This window comes from Populus nigra, chromosome 4 (assembly GCF_951802175.1).
Source record: "Populus nigra chromosome 4, ddPopNigr1.1, whole genome shotgun sequence".
In the NCBI taxonomy this organism is placed as follows: Eukaryota; Viridiplantae; Streptophyta; class Magnoliopsida; order Malpighiales; family Salicaceae; genus Populus; species Populus nigra.
Window position 1 is genome coordinate 14723047 of NC_084855.1, and position 21132 is coordinate 14744178.

Genomic DNA, 21132 nt, shown 5'->3' on the forward strand with positions numbered 1-21132 from the left:
CAAAAAACATAATTTTATTTTAGTAGGACCTACTATAAATTGTGGTTGTGCCACAGGTTTAACAAAAGCACAATTTATGTGCTTTGCAAATAACAGCTCCTTCACTGTTCACGTGAACAACGAAGAATAAAGGAAAACTGCAGTAAACCAGAAAGGGAAAAAGCAAGCTTTCGTTGAAAAAGAAGAGCAACCCCAAGTTCATTGAATGATGATCACTTGCTAATAATATTGGATCCTTTATCAAGAGCAATAAAGAAAATCAGGAGAGGTAAAACGAGGAAAATCCAAGTAGATCCTATCAAAAAAAGAAAAAATCCAAGTAGAAGACAACGAGTACAGCCTATGCTCGAGACCCAATTTAGGATTGTGGAAAATTACCTCGCAAGATAGCATCCAAAGTCCAAAGATTCATCTAAATCGCCAAGCTGCATTGACAAGAAATCAATGGGTTATTCATTTGTAACATAACAAACATATCACTATGAATCTTCTCTATATGGGCCTCTTACCAAAAATTTCAAAACCCAGATCCACAATAGTCCAATATTGCACGTATTTGAATTTTGAACTCCTCCCTTCAAAAATTGTAATCCTTATCGGATGGATTTCGTACATGATAGAATTGCAAATAATTTAATGGAATAATAAAAAATAATTTATATAAAGTATTGTTTATTTCATGATGTAATAGAAGTAGTTAAATGTACAATATTTCAATTAAAAACCTTCAATATTAATATATATCTTTTTTAGTTATTTTATAACCTCAATTTGAAAAGCATTTTTTAACCAAACACATTAAACTACTTTTTGTTCAACCTCAATTTCAACCACAGTTTTAACCAAACATATATTTTTCCAAACCAACCTCAATTAAAAGTACTTTTATAAAATAACTTTTTTTCAAACCACAACAGCTACCGCAATACCAAACACACCTAAAAAGAATCAAGTACATCTTTATTGCTTTCTTCATCCATCATCATTTTTATTTGTTGCTACTTCATTTTTTTTTCTTCTTCTTCATTTATATATGTAGTCTCTCTATATCTTATTTCTTTTTTACCTGTCTTCTTCTCTCTTTCAATATCCATGTTGTTATGCTCTAGAAATTTGAACATTTTTTTTAAAATTAAATGAACATTTTCTCAAATCTCAAGTTCATCACTCATCAAACTTCACTTTTTTTTTTATCTTGTTTACTGTTTCTAAAACTTCAATTTATTCTTTTTTTTTAATGAACTTAGTTCATTTCGAACTTTATCATTACTTTGTAAAAATTGATATTCTGAACTTGTAATAATTGAAAACAAATTAGTTAGTATATATTTTGTAGATTGGAATTATGTTTAACAATATTTTTACATTTCACTCTCATAGAAAAATGACAAGTGAAAAGTCTTCGAGTGACAACAAGAATAATCTTGGGTGAAAGTTTAATTATTTAAAAAACCCTAATGATTCAAATAGTATCGCATGCAAGTTTTATGAAAAGAAATAAAAGGTCAAAAGTGTCAAGCAAAACATCAAATTTAGGACATTTAAGAATGCTTCAGCATGTAAGAAATGTCTTACTAAAGTGAAGATAAAGTTGCAAGATTATTGAAGAAAAAAAAACAGAAGGCAATATCATATAGTCGCCCACCTGAATTTGATGAAGTTGAGGCTCTTGAAGATAATATAGTATAAGAGATATGTCCAACTTTGTTTGGTAAAATAATAGGTGAAAGAAGTTGGCAAAAAGACGCTAGTGGTAAGAAAATAAAGGTTAATATACCAATGAATTTGTTCATGATTCCAAAATAAGGAGAAAAAGTCAAGTTAAGGCAAACAAATATAAATGATACTTGTGACAAAAAAGCAAGAGCTAGAACAATTCACTAAATAGCTTGTTTCTTTTATCAAGTGGATATTGCATTCAATGTTGTTCGTTTAGAAAGTTTCAAGAAGATAATTGAAGCTATTAGAAGATATGAAGCAATCAAGAACTTAGAGTGTCACTACTTAAAAGGGAGTTGGACTATACATATGATTTGTTGAAAGGTTAAAGAGATGAATGGGAAAAACATGGTTGCTCTATAATGTCAAATGAATGGATATATAAGAAGCATAAAAGCATAATCAACTTTTTGGTTAATTTCTCTTTGGATTCTATGTTTATTGATTATATTGATGCATCATCTTTCATAAAATCTAGTGAGAAGGCAATATTCGAGTTGCTTGATAGATTTGTGGAGTAAATTAGAGAGAACAATATTGTTCAAGTAATCACTAACAATAAAAGCAATTATATGCTCACTGGTAAGTAGATTTTTATTTATTTTTATGTTGTAACTTAGTTTATTGTTTTAGTTATTTGATTAAATATGTTATATTTGATAATTTTTATGTTTATACAAACTTGTCATTATGATTAGGTAAGTTGTTAGAAGCAAAGAGAAAGCATTTGTATTGGACTTTATATAAAACTCATTATGCAAACCTTATGTTAGGAGATATTAGAAGAATTAGTGAATAAAACTTTAAAATAGTCATTTTTGTTATTGGCTTTATTTACAACCACTATAATGCATTGAATATGATGGAATTTACAAATAAAAAAGAATTGATGAAGCATAGAGTTACTAGACTTCCAAAAAATTTTACTTTGTAAAGAGTACACAAACATAATCTTAAAAACATGTTTATATCATAAAAGTGGGCAACAAGTAAATGGGCTAAGGAAGCTAGGGGAGACAAAAAGCAACTGATATCATTTTGGTGCCATTGTTTACATGCTTCTAAAAGGATGGCACCAAAATGATATTAGTTGCTTTTTTTCCCTTAACTTTCTTAGCCCATTTACTTCTTACTTGATTTTCTAATATGAACATGTTTCTAAGGTTATGTTTTTGCTTGTGTATTTTTTGTAAAATAAAAAAACTTGTTACAAATTGAGTAATTTTATACTTCACTAACTCTTTTTCTTTGTAAATTTTTCCATCATATTCAATGCATCATGATGCTTGTAAATAGAGTCAATAACAATAATTACTCTTTCTAAAGTTTTCTTCACTTGAGGAATGCTTCTAATATCTTCTAACATAAGGTCCACATAGTGAGCTAATCATGGAGTTCAATACAAAAACTTATTTTTTGCTTCTAACAACTTATCTAATTGTAAGAACAAGTTTGTATAAACATAAAAACTATAAAATATAACACATTTAATCAAATAATTAAAACAATATACTAACTTACAACATATAAATAAATGAAAATCTACTTACCCGCTAACATATCATTGCTTTTATTGTTATTTATTATTTTAATAATAGTGTTCTCTTCAATTTGCTATATAAATCTATCAAGCAACTCAAATGCCCTCTTATCATATTTTACAAAAGATGATGCATCAATAGAGTCAATAAAAATAAAATCCAAAACACAATTAACTAAAAAATTGATTATATTTCCTATTTGTCCGTCCTTCTAACATTATAGAGCAACCATGTTTTGCCCACTCCTTTCTATGCCCTCTCAACAAATCATTTTAATAGTCCCATTCTTTTTTAAGTAATGTCCTCTAAGTTCATGATAGCGTGGAGGTTTCAAATGTGGACCATATCTTCCAATAGCTTCAATCATCTTCTTGGAACTTTTCAAATGAGCAACATTGAATTCAATACTCTGGTAACAGAAGGAAGCTATATAATGAATTGTTCTAGCTCTTCCTTTTTTTTCACGGGTATCTTTTATACTTGTTTGCCTCAACTTGACTTCTTCTTGCTTTGGAATCATAAATAAATCCTTTGCTTCAATCATCTCTATTTTAATGATTTTTTTTTCTTTTTAAATCATATTCTTTATTTTTTCAATTATACCCTTAAATTATTTTTGATGGTGAATAGAAAAAATATTGATAAATAGAAAAAAAAACATATATCAATTTAAAGAAAAAGAGGGAAAATAACATATATTTTGACCAGCGGTCGTTTCAGTGTCTGGTGCTTGCACTCAAGGCAAACACTAGTTAAATTGCCTTGCATGATAAAATGAAAGGCATAGGGGTCTCGCCTGGAGCGCCTAGGCGAGCATCTTAGCTCCTCATGACAACACTGCTTTGGACATTTGACAGCTTTCGCATTTGACAACACTGCCTTCACCCTGTCAATGAGCTTGCCACTTTTACAGACATGTGCATTAAGTCAGGGCAGAAGGGTAGGAACAACAGAACTGAATTGGGAATTGAGCTACTGCTATCACAGAGTCTGGATCATGGCATGTTTCAATTTGGGAGCTCATGCTTACTCTCCCCAGATGATGAACAAGGTTTTCAGACATTGTACAAGCTTGCTGACGTGCTTGCAGAAGAAATTAACCTCGTGGCTAAGATATTCACTCGGTCACTTGCGCGGCCATTCAAGTTTCCTGTGCACGACCATCTGATGGAATGAACCGAGAAGCGTGCTAGTTATCATATATGTGGTCTTTGTCGGACACAGCAACACATATCCGTAGTGTTAAAGACAATATCCAATCGATTCATCATGCATTGTGTGCACGAGTTGACTTTCCAGTAGATAAGTTAGTTTTATGTATATGACCCTAGTAATCCATGGCTGTTATACACTTAAATTTGTGTTCCTGATTCCAGCAGGTCTCACATGCGCGCATATACACGCTCAGGAAATCACTGACAATCAATTACCAACCTTGTATATTTTTACCTGGGAGAGTGTCTCTTCAATCTTGGTCTTGCGCTTCATGTCGAAAGGCCAAACTCTTGAACATATTAGAATAGCTTATCAAGGCAAAAGAATGGTTGAAATGAATTAGCGTTGATTAGAGAAGTGATCGCTGTCGAAGAAGAGTTTAAATAACGATCATTTCATAGCTACCCATCTCTTTGTAGGTTAATTTAAACAGAACTTGCATGCCATAGATTGCAGCTTCGAGATCGAAGTGGTCGCCAAGGGGTTCCTGGAAGTTCCCGCTTCTTCCCAAGTCCTGAAGACAACCTCTTTAGGACTTTTGGAGGAGACCGAATCCAGGTTTGATTTGTGGTTGCTGTTGTCTGGTTGTTAGTGCTCCCCAAGAAATGATTGTCAAAACATTCTCGACATTTCCACTCAGGGTGTTATGAGAGCTTTCAGAGTTGAAGACCTTCCATTTGAGTCCAATATATATGTTGACGCAGTCTTCAGATCAAACTCAGAGACCAAATATCTATCTTTCATTTACGTTTCATTAAAAAAGCTTTACTTTTGCATTTCAGTACTCTCTGGTAGTCTGCAGTATATAGACGAGAGAAAAATTCATAAAAAAGAAGATGAGAGAGATATCTATAAGATGCTTAAATTCTTTCCACCAATAACTCTGAATCTATAAAAGCAGTTTTTACTAAGATTTATAAGAAAATAGATTGAAGCTAAACGAATTTATTTGATTTAATTTTGAATTTTTAGATCGACTAGAATGCATTTAGTAATTGAAATGGGGTTTTGAAGTTCGATGAGATTTTTTTTTCATGTTTCTAGCTGGAAAAAAATATTTATTTTTAGGATTTTAAAATTCAAAAACCTGGAACTTATTTTTTTATCAACAAAGGTTATCAAAAACAGTTGTAGTGAAAAACTTGTTCTTGACCCATATATGCTTGGGCTTGATATTCTAGGTCTTTCTCTTCTCTTTTTTAATTTTCTTTTATGTCTTAAATTAAAACCCTATTTAGATAAATAATTATGTTGATATCTAAAAAATTATTCAATTATATCATAAACAAGATTTGAGTTTTTTATAGTAATATTTTTATTTTTTTATAATTATATATAAAGCTAATATGCCCAAGTTTTTAAAAGCATTGCACATAAATATTCAATGAAAATAAAATATATATTTTTGTTATTAGTTTTTTATATTATTTTATCGAATTAATTATTCTTTTATTCTTTTCATATTTTCTCATAAATAGAATCAAAACATTTTTTTCTTGTTTCATGGTTTAAAATTGTTTTATAAATCATAATAACTCTTTACTTAAAAATACCATGCTTATAATTATAAAAAAAAACTCATCAAAATAAAAAAAAATACTAAAAAGAGAGTTTTAGCTAAAGAATATATTTTTTAATGAATCTAAATCAATTAAAATTTATGAATATTTATTTTAATTGCTTTAATTTTTTACTCAAATAACCATGTTGTAAATAAAAAAACCATGGTTTTGTCAAAAATGAAAAACAAATGCGCAAATAAGAAAGATAAATCTTAATTGAAGATATAAACTTTTTTCTCTCAAAATCTAAATCATTAAAATTTTTATTTTAATTATCGTAACAAATGTTTTAAAAATAGCTCCAGGAATCACTCAAACACTTTGACTACGAAGAATACCGATTTTGAGGTATACAAAAGAGTCAGGTCCCTGTTTCCAAATCGACTGCCATAAAATAGCACGTTTTTTGTTTTCAAGGGATGGGTCGGTTTCTTCCTTGAAGGCGAAGCTTAGCCAGCCGTGTAGGCTCTCCGATATCGTACCGTATAGATTTGTCTCAACCATAATCTTAAAAGTATGAATCAACTTAGTTTTAGTATAAATCTCACTAAAAACCCTTTTGAAATCTTATTTTCTTAAAAAAAACAATAATTTATAATTTTTTAAAAACCATAAAAATTACCACAATATCAAATATAAACATCAAAACCAATGTTTCTCTTTCCCTCATGATATTGCAAACCCTATCTCAAGTTCGAGTTGTAATAGATGGTTTGACCAAACTTATTTTGAGTGTATTTAGAATTGTGATAACGGTGATGATTTAAAGTATTTTTTGTTTAGAAATACATTAAAATATTTTTTTTATTATTTTTTAAAAATTATTTTGACATCAGTAAATCATAAGGATGTGAAAACAAATTTATTTTAAATAAAAAAAATTAAAATTTAAAGAAAAAAATACAGTTTGCACCGTGCCAAACACACCAAAGTCTGGCCACCATCTCTATAACCACAGTTGAGCTGCAAGTATAGCTACGGTCCAGCCTTCGAAAATGTATCCTTCAGCTGTTAGGAAGTTAAATTAAAACGAAGAGAAAGAAGCAGTTCAAAACACTGGCATACTAGGTCCACCAAGGAGCCCAACGATACCATCAACAAGAACAAGATTGTATAAATTATCTGGCAACCTATTATTGTAGCAGATTTAAGCGTTGCAACCCAACATTTCAAGTAGAATAATCGATGTCGGAAATGGATTACAACAAAACCTAGTATGTTAGCTTCATTTCCTGTTGTTCTGCTGCCAAATTACTTAAATGTGTGCCCAAACTGAAGTACATAAGCACCTGATATTCGAACTATATGAAAATTGAAGATTACACAGGGACCTGATGATCTAGTAACTCCTGCCCCAGTAGGTCCATTTCTTTGCGGGCTTTCCAGAAGCAAAGCATGCGGTACCTGCAATTGTTTTTTTTAAAAAAAAAACATCAAGCAGTATTCAGGGAACAACATAGAATCAAAACCTAGTTGATTCATTGGAAATGTTTATTTTAAAGTTACGTCAGTGAGAAAGGGAAAACCAATAATGACTCAAGTGACCATGACATGAAATGAGAGGGTTGATACCTTCAGGGAGCTCAGGCTGGTCAAATGGGGAACAAAGACTCTTGGCTGCTCCCATTTCACCTCTTGTTCGTTCTTTCACGTCCCTTTCCACCTCCTGCAGAATTCAAGCAGAAAAACTGTCAGTGAGAGATGATCAATAAAAAGAAGTCAAAAAAATAACATGGTAATGACATCCATCTATGACTAAAATGGAGTTTACCAAATTTATTTGACACTTACAGAACAAAACCCAAACTTAACTAGACAACAAATCCAAAGCAATGATAGAATAGATCCTTATACTGAACTAGCATTCAATAATACAAGAATTAAGTAGTTCTGAAAATATGAAGCAATCAAGCATAAATTTATGAACTCGGATGATCACCTTTTGTAACAATACTCACGTCATAGTAATTCAGACTGGGAAAAAGGTGAGAAAACAAATGCACACAACATGACACCAACTAAACAAAAGCACACCAATGGAACCTCATAATGAAGAAGGAATTTTACAGGAACAAAAAATTTAAACCATACACATTAAAATAGTTTGCAGTGATGAGATATCATACCTCCTCATCACACCAAGGAGCTAAGATCATTTTCCTTTGACTGAGAACTTCCTTGAATTCACCCCAAGTTTTCACAACTTGAATGCAAGCATCTCGCTTTTGTTTAGCAGCATCAAACAACCTCTGTTGAATATCATCCAACATATCTTTTACTTTCTCCATCAAACTGTCACGACTGATATCCACTTTTGCTGCATTGTCACGGCGAACTGCACGTACCTGTGAGAATACTTCCAACCAGGTGAGTAATTATACTTAGCTTTTAGCTCTAGCAACAAACAGAACAAGATACACAAAACAATATCAGAAGATCATTGTGCAAATGGAAGAGAATGAAACCAGTTGGAGGAATGGGATGCTCACCTGATTATTTGCCAAATCTTTGGGCCCTATTTCAATCCTTAGAGGAACACCTTTCATTTCCCAATGAGAATACTTCCAACCAGGTGAGTAATTCTCTCTAAAGTCAGCCTCAGCACGAATACCTGCTTCACACAAAGTATCCACAGTTGCAGCACAGGCATCAAAGATTCCTTGAGTATCAGCATCTTTGTAAGGCACAGGAACAACAATAACTTGGACAGATGCCACTTTAGGTGGCAGAACCAAGCCTCTGTCATCTCCATGAACCATCACCATAACTCCAATCTGTAAAAGGGAAAGGATGGGATAAAATAGAATCAGGATAAAGGAATATGAACAACTTATGAAGCATTAATGTAATAGCTAAGCAACTCTGAAGTGTAACAGGGCCAATGCATTGGTAAAAATATACACTGTCAAGTGCGAATGGATCATACCACCGAGAAAATAAAAGAAAGAATACACTCCAGATAATTAATACAACTCCAGGTGATAAAAATCAGAAAGTTTACCGTCCGAGTACTATAGGCCCAAGAGTTCTGCCAGGCCATTCCCTTCTCTCCCTTCTCATTTTCAAAGTTTATTTCAAACATCTTTGCAAAATTTTGGCCCAAACAATGAGAAGTTGCACCTTGGATACCACGTCCAGTGTTGGGAATAAATGCCTAGTGCAGACACAAGAATTTGAAAAAAGAAATGATTCAGACTAAGACATGCTAGTAATTAGTTAAATATTACAAAGGATAAGTCTTGTCTGCTTTAATTTTTATGTACCTCAACACTAGTTGTGTAAAGTCCACCAGCAAACTTTTCCATCTCACTTTTCTTGCCCTTTATAACAGGAATAGCCAAGAATTCTTCATATATGCGTCGGTACAGTTCCAATATTTGAAGCACCTGATGCATACAAACAGGTACCAAAAGTATAAATAAAAAAAAATGAGGAAATGTATAAGGACGCTGCCAATATTTATTGTTTAAATTATGAGATTAAATTATCAGCATCCAAGCAGGCATGCTATCAAAAAACAGGAGGAAAAAAAAAAGCCAGACATAAATCTTTGTTTAAAAGAAGCAATCTTGATAAGTTGGTTAGATTATTCATCCCAAGCTTATCTAGCTCTTTCATAGTCAAGGGCCATGTGAATGACTGGATTCACCCCCAACCCATTCCATACACTTCTAGATTCCTTGAAATATTAGAAATATGTGCTTCATGTGGACTATGATAAAATGGCAAAACTAAAAAGATGCTTTTTCCATGAAAACATGATCGTGTGAATTACATGCTCCAAACCAGAATATGACAGACTTGTCTATGGACTGACGGGCTCCTCTAAACAATTTTTAAAATGTTTTACGTCCACAAGGACAAGTATAAGTTCACAGATTCATACCTCTTCATCTGCTTCTTGCTTTGTTGCGAAAGCAGTGTGTCCTTCCTGCCAAAGGAACTCACGGCTCCTATAACAAAAAGGATAGGTCATCAGTATGGTCTAATATCAGTTAAAAATCTATGGCAAACAAGATAAAAACTTCAACAGATTAAAAAAAAGTGGTTTCTTAGAAGAACGAATACAAAAATCAATATTTCAAGAATAAATATTAAGAGCTTTGCATAAGAAAACGCAGACATAATCACATTTTTACAATATAAATCAAATAGCTGACATCAAATTCACTGCAGACAAAGCAGTTAACCATAAAGAAATCCAAATCAAACTACCTGATAAATGGTGTAGGATTGCTGAACTCCCATCGAACAACATTACACCACTGGTTGAGTTTCAAAGGCAGGTCACGGTGTCCCCTGATCCACTTAGAAAAATAGGGATACATAACAGTCTCACTAGTTGGTCGAATAGCAACAGGAACCTCCAAGTCAGATTTTCCTGTTTTTGTCACCCAAGCAACCTGGAAAAGACCAAGATGATACAGTCAAAACCTCTTTTCTTCTGTATTTTTAAAATTCATTCTTGCAATGGAAAAAAAGTGCTACATTAGATAAAATATTGTTGAAAGCTGAGTAACAGCAAAAATTTTAAGTCTATTATCAAGTTATGATCCCACCAATACAGTCCTGCAATGAGAGTTTGGAGACGCTAGCCCACAATTTTTTCAATAAAGCACATTCTCTAGCATTGAAACTGCACTCTCATGGTTAGGTAGTGACCCCAAACCAAGCAACACCAATCTAGGAACACTAAATCAAATAAATTCCTGAATCTGGTAAGGAAAAACAAAAGTACCCCTTAACTCAAATTCTCTAACAAATCTCACCTCTGGAGCAAAGCCCTCAATGTGATCCTTCTCCTTTTCCAAAACATTAGATGATACAAAAAGAGGGAAGTAGCAATTCTTGATTTTCATTTTCTTAATTTCCACATCAAAGAATGCCTGCAGATTGACATCTCAAATATTGAGAAATCTATTACCTGACCTATAAAATAAAAAGAGCAAGGATTAATCAAAATGATATAATATAGAAAAAACAACCACAGCTTTACAAACTAAAATCCCTGCGTAGAAGTCAACTGTCATTGCTGGGTGCAAATTCCTATATTCAAAAATACCTTATGTAAAACGAGAATAAACAATAGAAAATCAATGGCGGAAAGACATTGTATTACAGAAAATACTAAAATGAAGAAATAAATAGAAGATAATATGGGAAGGGCTAACTTACTTGCATAGTCTCCCATATTGACATTGACCATGGCCTCAGAATATAACAACCAGAAATATCATAATATTCAATCATCTCCCCATTCACAACCACCTATAGAAGCCAAAAAGAAAACCACTTCACAATGGGAGCCAGGGAATTTAAATATCCGCTATGTTATTATGCATTACCGGCTAATTCCTAATGCAATCATCAACAATTTGCGATTACATTCATAGAATTTGTTGCATATACTAAAAACAAAAAAAACCCTTGCTCACCTCTGAATACCATTCCCCAAAATTCTCTTCCTTTTTGAAAGTGAGACCTAACCCAGTCTCTTTCTTGACCTCCTTCTTTTTACCATCAGCCATTTTCATAGCTTAAAAACTACACCTGATCAAATACTATTAACCAAAAAATATCAGACAACAAAAACAGAAATGACAAACAGTTAATTCGCATGCATTTCACCCAATCCTGACAATAAACCTTTACCGAAGTTGAAAACAGAATACCAAAAATACAAATAAAAGAACTAACATTCTGACGCAATTGGAATTAAGAAGTGAACAGATAAGCTAGGCGTTTCGTATCTGGAAATATGAGTTTTAGGGGTTATGAAACACAATTCACGTTTTCATGGAATGAATTATTACCTCTTTGTTGATAAATAGAGAGAATAAGAATCTGGTTTGCGCTGGAGGTGGCGTTGTTCTCCATCCACAGCAGAAGAGAACAAAAGCAAATACTTGTTCTTTTTGCTTTTAAAAAATTTTTAAAAAAATATTTTTTATTTTATTTTAAATACTTTTCAGAATATTTTTATATATTTAACTCAAAAATAATTTTAAAAAAATAAAATTTATACTTTAAAATAAAATTTATTTTAAAAAACAACTACAACCGTATTTCTAAACAGGATAAAGAAGAGCGCGCGTTCTCTCTCCTATCTCGAGCAAGACTGTCAATTCCGTTCTGTTTTGTCCAGAATGGCTGAAACATTCCAAACCGATTCAAAAAACGGAACAAAACGAAACAATTTTCATCTCATTTTAAATCTCGGTCTGTTCCAGATTTTTCAGCTAAATTTCGACTGGAACGTTCCGGTTTCATTCCACATGTTCCGTTCCGCTCTTGAAAAACTATTAAACCTTGCTCGATTTAATTAATTAAACCACTCAAGTATAAAAAAGCTTTTTTTATTATTATTTTCAATAACAATGATATTGATAATAATATTGAAAATTATTATTACTGTTTTCATTAACAATGATATTAATTTTTTAAAATTAGATTTATCACAAATATATATGGTTTATATTCATGTTGTTTTTTTCATGTTTATACTTTGTAGGAATTTGAGCAAAACATGGGATGCTTTAGATTCCATTAGTCTTGATAAAATTGACCTAACTTTATATTTAAAATATTTGTGTTAAACATTTTACTTTCATAATATTTTAATATTTTGTTTAAATTGAATTACTTTAAGTTAAAGATCTATTTAATCTTGACTAATTAGAAATATTTTTACTTTTAAAATTATATTTGTTTGGCATTGTGTTTGTATTGTATAATTTATAATTAATTTATCTTGAATTCGAATTATATTTGTTGAATATATATATATATATATATATATATATATATATATATATATATATAGTACAACTCCGAAACAATACACTGAAACACTCTAAAATTAAAAGGTACAATTTCAAAATGGCACACTAAAACACTTCAAAACTAAAATACTTCATACCAATTAAAAAAAACATAACATCTATGGAAACAAAATAGACAACCTTGATCTCAGGGAAAAACCCTAACCAGCGTTGGGACAAGTAACGACTTTGCGGGTATTTTGTTTTCTGTAAAAGGTAACTGAATCATGACTGCCGTTATTTGCGGGTCGGATTGATTGTAATTTGGATTGGAAGCTTATTTTTTTTCTAAATTATATTCAAATAGCGTTGGGATTAGGGAGTGTAAGAGAGTTATTCCTTATCGGGAATAAAAATAAATTCTAAGATATGTATTATATATTACTACTGATTACGATTTTTTATTTATTTATTTATTTATTTATTTATTTATAGAGAGAATTTGTTCGAAGGGGTTAATGTAACAGTAGCAAGGAAAAAAAAAGGCGATATTCGAGGAGAGGAATGCTAGCAACAGTGTTTTTTATTTATTTATTTATTAATATTCGATACTATAGGTGGAAAATAATCTGGTGGTATTCGACTATTGAAGATTCCTTTTAACCCTTGCGTCATCAGATATGTCACCACATGATTATTTCAATTTCCATTAACTTTGTCGTGGGTGAAATATTTTTTTAATAAAAAATTATATATACAAGTTTTTTTCATATATTTTTATAATTAAAAACATTATACATATAAATAAATAAATAAATAATCATAAATAATAACTAAAAAATAAAAAAATTAAGAGATAGGTGTAAATCAAGATATTTAATCTCGTAAAATATAATATTTATCCAGTTATGTTTATTAAAATAATTTTTTATTCAATCAAACAATAATAGAAATAGATACACATATTAAATTGAATAAATAAAATAAAAGAAAAAAATATTATGCAAGCTACACATATTAGAAATATTATTTGAAAATAAATATTTTTTATTTTAAAAATAAAGTTCTTCTATACAAAATAAAAACAATTATAGATGAATCAGAAAATATGAATACAAAATAACCAAAAAATAATTGTCATTTAAAAAAGATTCTCTAAACGAAATAAAAGAGAGAATAAGTATTAATATAAATAAAAAATATATAATTTTTTAAAAAAAACATATAAAAAAACATTAATTAAAAATAAAAAAATAACTTAAAACAAAGAAGAAAAGGTCAAGTGTTGCTGGATTCGATAAGTTAAGCCCGCCTACCTAGCCCATTGTGTTAGGGCTCGTGTAACTGGATTCTTTTTTGTTTTCGCATCTAAGACAGACAACATGTCATCTACTCCAATTTTCTTTGGAAAAAAAAACAAGTCAGACGACGCGTAATCTGTATTGACTAGTAACGGAGCTTATGGTTTTTTCGACCAAAAAATCAAATTTTCAACTCATTGTTTTACCCAAAGCATGTTTATAACATCATGAGCAACTTGATAAAGTCATTCATGACCTCAAAAAACAAAACAAAAAATCCCAAAACCCGAAACAAAAAATCTTACCAAGATCAAATCTGTTTTTCTTGGCAATTTCAAGGTAAAAAAACCTCCAAATGTGAACTCCCTCATAAAAAAAATTGACACTAATTTCAATCATTTTGATAGTCAAAATCGATGTCAACAGAAATTTTCTCTCTAGTGCTGGATTTAAGCGGCCTTCTCTCACCTCTCTCACACCATGGGCCAAAAAATAAAGAAAATGAAGTTTGAGACCAAAATTGATTTTTCTTTTAATTTTGAAAATTAGAAGGACCCAATATCTATAATTTGTAATGTATAGAGACTACAATAAAAAAAAAATTCCAAACTTTTAAAGCCACTCATTCTCTACATGGTTTTTTACTTTGATTCCGTCTTTCAATCCACCTCCCCTCAACAAATTAAATTAGCTTATAATTTCATCCAATAAATACCAAATTAAAATAAATAAAAAGATTAAAAAATAGCAATGTGAACAGTTCTTCATGATACCATGTGAGGGAATTCAAAGTGCATTTTGCACAGTTAATATCCTATACATTTTAATTTTTTAATTAATGATAACAGTGAGAAAATAATCAAGAATAGTGATGTTAATAATAATAATAATGATAGCATGATGATTGTCTTAATGATTGATAACATAGATGATAATAAGATTAAGAAGAATATATTTTAAATTAGAAATGTTTTTGACAAATATTTCTTAGTTATGTAGAGAGTTAAAATACTTTTTTTCAAATATATTGTTTTTAGATAATATGAATACAAACTATGATAAATTTACATTAGTTATCAACATCATAGTAAATGTTTTTTTATTTTAGCAATTATTTCTTACATTTAATCTAAGAACGTAAAGACCCTGCTGTTTGTATTAACATCACAGTCAATATTTCGGCCTATTAATTCAAGAGATATCCTCGCCATACTAGTGGCTTCACCGCCTCTTCCACCTCCTTTTATGAGGTGCTCTCCACGTCCACCTCTTTTAACGGTCTTCTCATCTTCTTTGAACTCCCGAGCCAAATATTCACCTTAACAGGAAATTAAAGTTCAAGAAGAACTCATTAATACCAAGATTGATAATTTTTTAATTGACCGAAAACTCTTCGTAATTTATTTTTCTTGACAACATTCTCTCCCATCTCTCAAGTCATATGTATTAAAACATGATGAAAAAGAATCTTAGAATTGAAGTCTAAAATCATTTAAATACAAGAACCAAATTGGTAAAAAGAAAAACTTCAGTGACCAAAATTGTTAAAAATCATTGTAGGTTTACACAATGCGCCTAAGTCTAGAGTAACAGTGAAATACCGTTTTCATCTAGTGTGAATTACATTTATAATTAAAATATAACGAGGAAAACATTTTCCTCCGCAAAACAACACCGAATCTTCAGACTTCAAAATCACAAAGTATCCTCGGCCTTGAACAAATCATTGACTTACAAGTTTTTGCGAGGTGTTATATTCATACAATAGATTCAATCATCTTCAGTAGTAACCAGTTAATCTCCATCCCAGAAAGCAAAACGATAGTGAATGCTCATCTGAGATAAACAGATTAAAAGATCAGCATCCCAGACGTGGGGCATAAAAATTTCTCTAGCAAATTGAAAACCTCACGAAGAAATTTTTGCTTGAAAGAGAGCAGAACTAAGAAGATGCGAAGAGGGGGGCAAAAACAGGAAATTTGTATTGCTCTCTAAAAGCATGTCAGCTGGGAAACAGAATAGGATGGAACACTTTCAAACTTCTTCAAGTGACAGTCAAGTATGGATGTTTTCTTATTGAAAATTTAAAGATGAAATGATACCTACCGACACCATCAAGGGGGGCAAAGCAGGATGCAGTTCCCAAGAACCCCTTTTTCTGGGGGTACATTAGCCATTAAATTATGTAAAATTACAGATTAACTTGGTTATGGGGGCACCACTTTCAAACTACGCATCCACTCACAGAAACTTGGATCATCAAAATGAATAAAGCTGGTTTTTAGCTTCATCCGTTGTTCTATTGTCAGAGATCTAAGCTGCGGGAATCTTGCCTCCTGCAATCAAGTTCCATCAAATTGGCATAAATCCAACACCATAGGCCTACAAATATTATTGATCAAGAGGCTATTTTTCTCTTTTTCCACTCTTACCTGTTCATACGGTGGATCCTTGTGTGCAGGAATCAGCCGAGAAACAAAATATCTAGCTTGAGAGCTCCCCTCCTGTCATTAACCCAAACCAGTAAGCTCATCAGTTTGGCAAAAAAAAAAAATTAAGGATAAAGGTGCATAGAAATGGAATGCAAAGAGTCAAGGGAAAAAAACCTTGAATGCAAGGATCCTAGGAGCTGGAAACCGCAATTCAGTGATTTCTTCAGCTAATGTTCTGCAAGCTGCTAAAGCAGCTGCACTTCTTCCTTCATCAGCAGCTAGCTCAGCACCCTGCAGTTGCCAGTTATTGAGAAAGTATCTTTGTATATCAAGACAGTAAAATGCCAGCCAACTCAGAAAGAAACTCAATAAAAAGACAAGTGGACTCCAACCAACACTAGTTAGATATATGCAAGTGAGCAGCAATCAGATACCACTCAAAGAGAGGCGGTCATAAAGAGGAAATTAACATAAAAGCTCCCAATTGAACATGCAGAAATTGATATTTAAGGAGAAGACTGACATAACATTAGAGGTACTAGCACCCTTCTAAATGGTGCATTGCATGGTCATATTTGACTTCCACAAGTGGAAGTAGCAATTTCTTAACTTCAATTTCTTACTTCAGAATTAGGAAAAATGCCTCTGAATTTCTTTTTTGTTTAATAAAAAAAAGATTCTTTTGCCTGAAACAATTATAAGCAGGGAAGCAGTAAATGCTTTCCACCTGACTTCTCCTATCAATATTTCTGCCAGGAAACGATACCTTAAATGTTTTTCCATCACAAGTGCTTGTGTCCACCCTATATCTACAACAAATTCTGGAATTTCCTCCTCAGTCACATACTTGTACAAAAAAATACCCAGAGTTTTTATCAACTATAGACAAAAGTGATCACAAGCCCATGCAAAGACAGAGACAGTAGATACACCCATAGTTCATGAGAAATACCGGGACAATAAACATACAAAATAGAAAATTCAATAACATGCAATTTCAGGGAATCACAGAAAGTTAAGTCGCTTACCAACCAAATGAAGACATCTGTACCGTGGTCAAGAACAACAGCTGTATCAGACTGCATCGCAAGGTCATAAGCTGGTAGTTCCTCAAAAGTGCCCCCTTCTCGGTGCATTAGACAACGAGGTGCTACCATACGGAGTGAAAGATCAGAAGATGCATTCAAAAACAAATTCCGCAACACGGACCTCTCATCTTCATGACCAACAATGCTTCCCAAAAGTGGGCCCCTTCTAAGATGGAAAAGGAGCTCTGATAATGCAGAAAGTTCTTTAGGAAATTGATGAAGCTTTGACTTGGGAACTAGGGACCCAAATTTCAAAGCAATATCTTTAATTCTCTCATCTATTGTTCCTCGCATATCCATGACATCTGAATGGTTTTTGGCTCGCAAGAGGGTTCTCTTGGCCATGAGGATTGCAGCCACTTCATCCTGAACACTTTCAAGATATGCTGAAACACTATCCACAGTTGGCAACCTGACAGTAACCACTCTTGAAATATCAGCTTGATAAACATTAGCGTATCGAACAGCAAACTGGAAAAATACACAATCGCTTTTGATGTCTTCTTTAGTTTCCATAGAAAGTGCAAAGCTCTGTGTTTCTTCAACACTTAGCATTTGAATGCAGAGAGCATTGTTGTTCTTAAAAGTTTCATGTGTGTCTACATGTGCCTCTTCACCAGGACCCACAACTTGAGTAATTAGAATATCATCAGAACATCGAATCTCCAACAAGCCATGGAAACGTGATGCCCTAGAAGCTGCCCTTTGCAAATTCACACCAAAGGCCTCTCCAAAGTCATCATGAAGAACCAAAACACCTCCAGAAGCTTTTGCAAGAGGCTGCAGGACTGGAATTCTAACAGGGCAAGTTCCAGCACATAGAATGTCAACTACTGTATTATGTCTATGCGCTTCACGACCCAGATTCTCCATCCATTTCAATGCTGTTTTTTCCATATGAGGATAATTTGGATGGCTAAAAGAATGCGGGACTGATCCAGGGCCATATGTATTTGGTCCCCCAGCACACGCGATAATCCTGCTATTACCTCCAGCCCTTTTAATTATGCCTCGAGACATTTCTGCTGATGGTCCTTGAATTATAGCCAGAGCAACCTCAACTGCAGTACCCAGGCACCGGTCTCTTGAAGATTCTGCAATGTTCAATCCGAATGGTCTCAAAGATGAGAATATTTTGTGTGCCACTTCCTTTGAAGCATGCATTGGCGACAAGTACACACCAGTTCCATAAATCAATGCTTTCAAGGACTCTCGGGTAGGTGATTTGTCACCAGGAAGTACATCAGCAGATGCCATTAATTCCTCTGAAAAATCATAAACTGATACTGTACGGCCATATAGTATTATTCCAATTCTTGCTGTAGGGGGGAGTGAATCGACAAATGCATGCAAAGAGCTTTGTAAATGCTGCAGGTGGGTTTCATCTAAACACTCATCTATAACAAGAACAGTGGGTGCAGACATTCTGGAATCAGAAACTGGAATAAAACCAGGTCTCTTGTTCCCAATTTGAATATAATCAATGATGGGTGATGAAAGTTCTGGCAAGTTGCGAAGGTCTTCTTTGCTTGGAGCTACATATTCGCCTTCACTTCCATTCAGTTTCTGGCAAATTACACATTGCCACTGGCCTGAACCGAGTAAAATCTTGCAATAAAGATTTGCATAAGCTCCACAATTGTGGCAGCGGTGAGGATCACGCTGTATTATTTGAGGACCAGGAGAAATCTCTCCCCCGGGAGAAAACAATGCCCCAAAGCCCAAACTCGGTACATTTGCTAGTTTCTTTTGCTTCAACACCTGAATAACAAAGTGAGCTAAGTTCAAGCTCAATTAAATCCTGACTTTAATAAATGAAATAATAATCACAAGATTCAAACATATATAGGTGGGGGCATTAAGGAAGAAAGATAATCAGACAATGATATGTAAATTGTTAGCCAAACAAAAAGGTGTTCTCAAAATCAGAACAACAATCTTATAAAAGAAAAAAAATCCTCACGACAATCAGTGCCTTCTGTTTGAACTAGAGAGCGATAGACATACCTTGCGAGCAGAGAACAGAGCACATGATGATTCCTCGAAAGGTGTGGAGTCATTTGTAGCAAGGGGAACTTGGTGCTGCAACTCAATGGAACCATTTGAAAAATGGGGAGGCGAGGATGTTGGTAATGTTGAGCCTGATGAGAAAGCAACTGGTTGAGGAGTTGCAGGAGAAGTCCGAAAAGGCACAGCAGCAGGTCGGACTGGTGACGTAAAAACAGGGGGACCAGGAGGGGTGCTTAAATGAGGAACTGGGCTCCCAGTTTTAACCCCATTGGCAGGTGATAACAACCTTGGGTTCTGGAACGAAGGGGAAGGGATCTGATCTTGGTGCAATTTAGGAGGAGGAAATCGGGAAGCTCCAGGTAACATTGTAGGAGGAGGAACATAATTTTTCTCTGGTTGAGGGGTTGATGAGTCAGGGTTTGAGGGAATAGCAGTAACAGAGTACCCAAGGGAAGGTTGAGGTGGGTTAGCCATTGCAATTCAAGATTTCTTTATCAAATAATCAAGAATAACCTAGAAGCAAAAATCAGACTCTGCAAAAAGCTAGAAGCAATTTTATCCCAAAGCCAATTAGGACAGGAGAATTCAAAGTGAAAACTTTGAGACTGTCACTTGATTTATTGGAAGAAAATCAATCAAGAAATCATAGATAAAACATCCTACAAAGGTCTGATACACCGGCAGCTCAAGAATTGCAAACCAATCTTTACTTCGTTGCAGAAGAAGATACAGAATTGAAGGACTTCGACAAACCAAAACTCCCCAATAAAATCTAAAACCCCAGCAACAAGAATGGATTCTGATTCAAACCCAGTTCAAGAAATCCCCGATATAATCAAGAACCCGTCTAAAGAACCAAAATTTACAGCTTCAGAGATCAAATTAAAAGCAAGAAAACCTGATCTCTCTGCGCAATTGGGCACCAAAATCTTCGTGCCGCACAGACACCTGAAAGAACAAAATAAAAAAGAGACAAGTTTGAATTAAACATTGTGTCAAGAAAAAGGATCTAGGACTCTTCTGCAAAAGCAAAACTTAGTGAAATTGAGACGAGGACAATAGAAGTGGCGTACCTGAGAGGAAGAGAACGAAAATTAAAAGATTTGCAAAGTAAATCTTTTATTCCTTTTTTAAAATATCAATACAAAAATGGATTATTAATTTTTTGGATTCTGGTTCCTCTGTCCTCACTAATCAGGAACCTCCCTCTCGTCTCTAGTTGTGTTCGGTTTTTTCCGAGAGAGAGGCAGCTACGTTAGAAACCATGGGTCCACTTGCGGTAAGGTAAAACTTTGCCATTTTTTTATTGTCTCTCTTCAGCCGGATGAAGCGTGAGTGAACAACTCCGACGTCGTTTCTACCCCTTACTATATTAATTTGATTTCCTCCAAATTACGGCCAATATTACAGTGGGCTTATAAAGCCGGACTTTTTTTTGGGTAATCTTTGGCTTGCCAAAACCGATAAAGGGCTTCCTTGATAAAGAAATAACGGTACATCATT

The 21132-nt window shown here is 33.2% G+C and overlaps 2 protein-coding genes across 5 annotated transcripts; both read right to left on the reverse strand.

Moving 5' to 3' along the window:
* Window positions 1–7146: 7146 nt before the first annotated feature.
* Window positions 7147–11953, reverse strand: LOC133691174 (proline--tRNA ligase, cytoplasmic-like). Of its 4 annotated transcripts, none has more exons than XM_062111558.1 (12): window positions 11851–11953; window positions 11473–11598; window positions 11213–11305; window positions 10807–10923; window positions 10253–10440; window positions 9924–9990; window positions 9301–9423; window positions 9039–9191; window positions 8527–8811; window positions 8164–8382; window positions 7610–7703; window positions 7147–7441 (listed from the first exon to the last, which is right to left on the reverse strand). In XM_062111558.1, the coding sequence occupies exons 2-12, from the start codon at window positions 11569–11571 to the stop codon at window positions 7377–7379; spliced, it is 1503 nt and encodes a 500-aa protein (XP_061967542.1). In that variant the 5' UTR covers window positions 11572–11598; window positions 11851–11953; the 3' UTR covers window positions 7147–7376. The 4 variants fall into 4 exon arrangements, with proteins under 4 accessions (XP_061967542.1, XP_061967544.1, XP_061967543.1 ...); XM_062111560.1 differs by having other exon boundaries at window positions 11473–11587; window positions 11851–11921; XM_062111559.1 differs by lacking the exon at window positions 11851–11953 and adding an exon at window positions 11735–11844.
* Window positions 11954–16062: 4109 nt separating this feature from the next.
* Window positions 16063–20909, reverse strand: LOC133692046 (protein transport protein SEC23 A-like). The gene is made up of 6 exons (XM_062112715.1): window positions 20703–20909; window positions 19627–20577; window positions 17560–19380; window positions 16706–16822; window positions 16532–16603; window positions 16063–16435 (listed from the first exon to the last, which is right to left on the reverse strand). The coding sequence occupies exons 2-6, from the start codon at window positions 20101–20103 to the stop codon at window positions 16307–16309; spliced, it is 2616 nt and encodes an 871-aa protein (XP_061968699.1). The 5' UTR covers window positions 20104–20577; window positions 20703–20909; the 3' UTR covers window positions 16063–16306.
* Window positions 20910–21132: the final 223 nt, after the last annotated feature.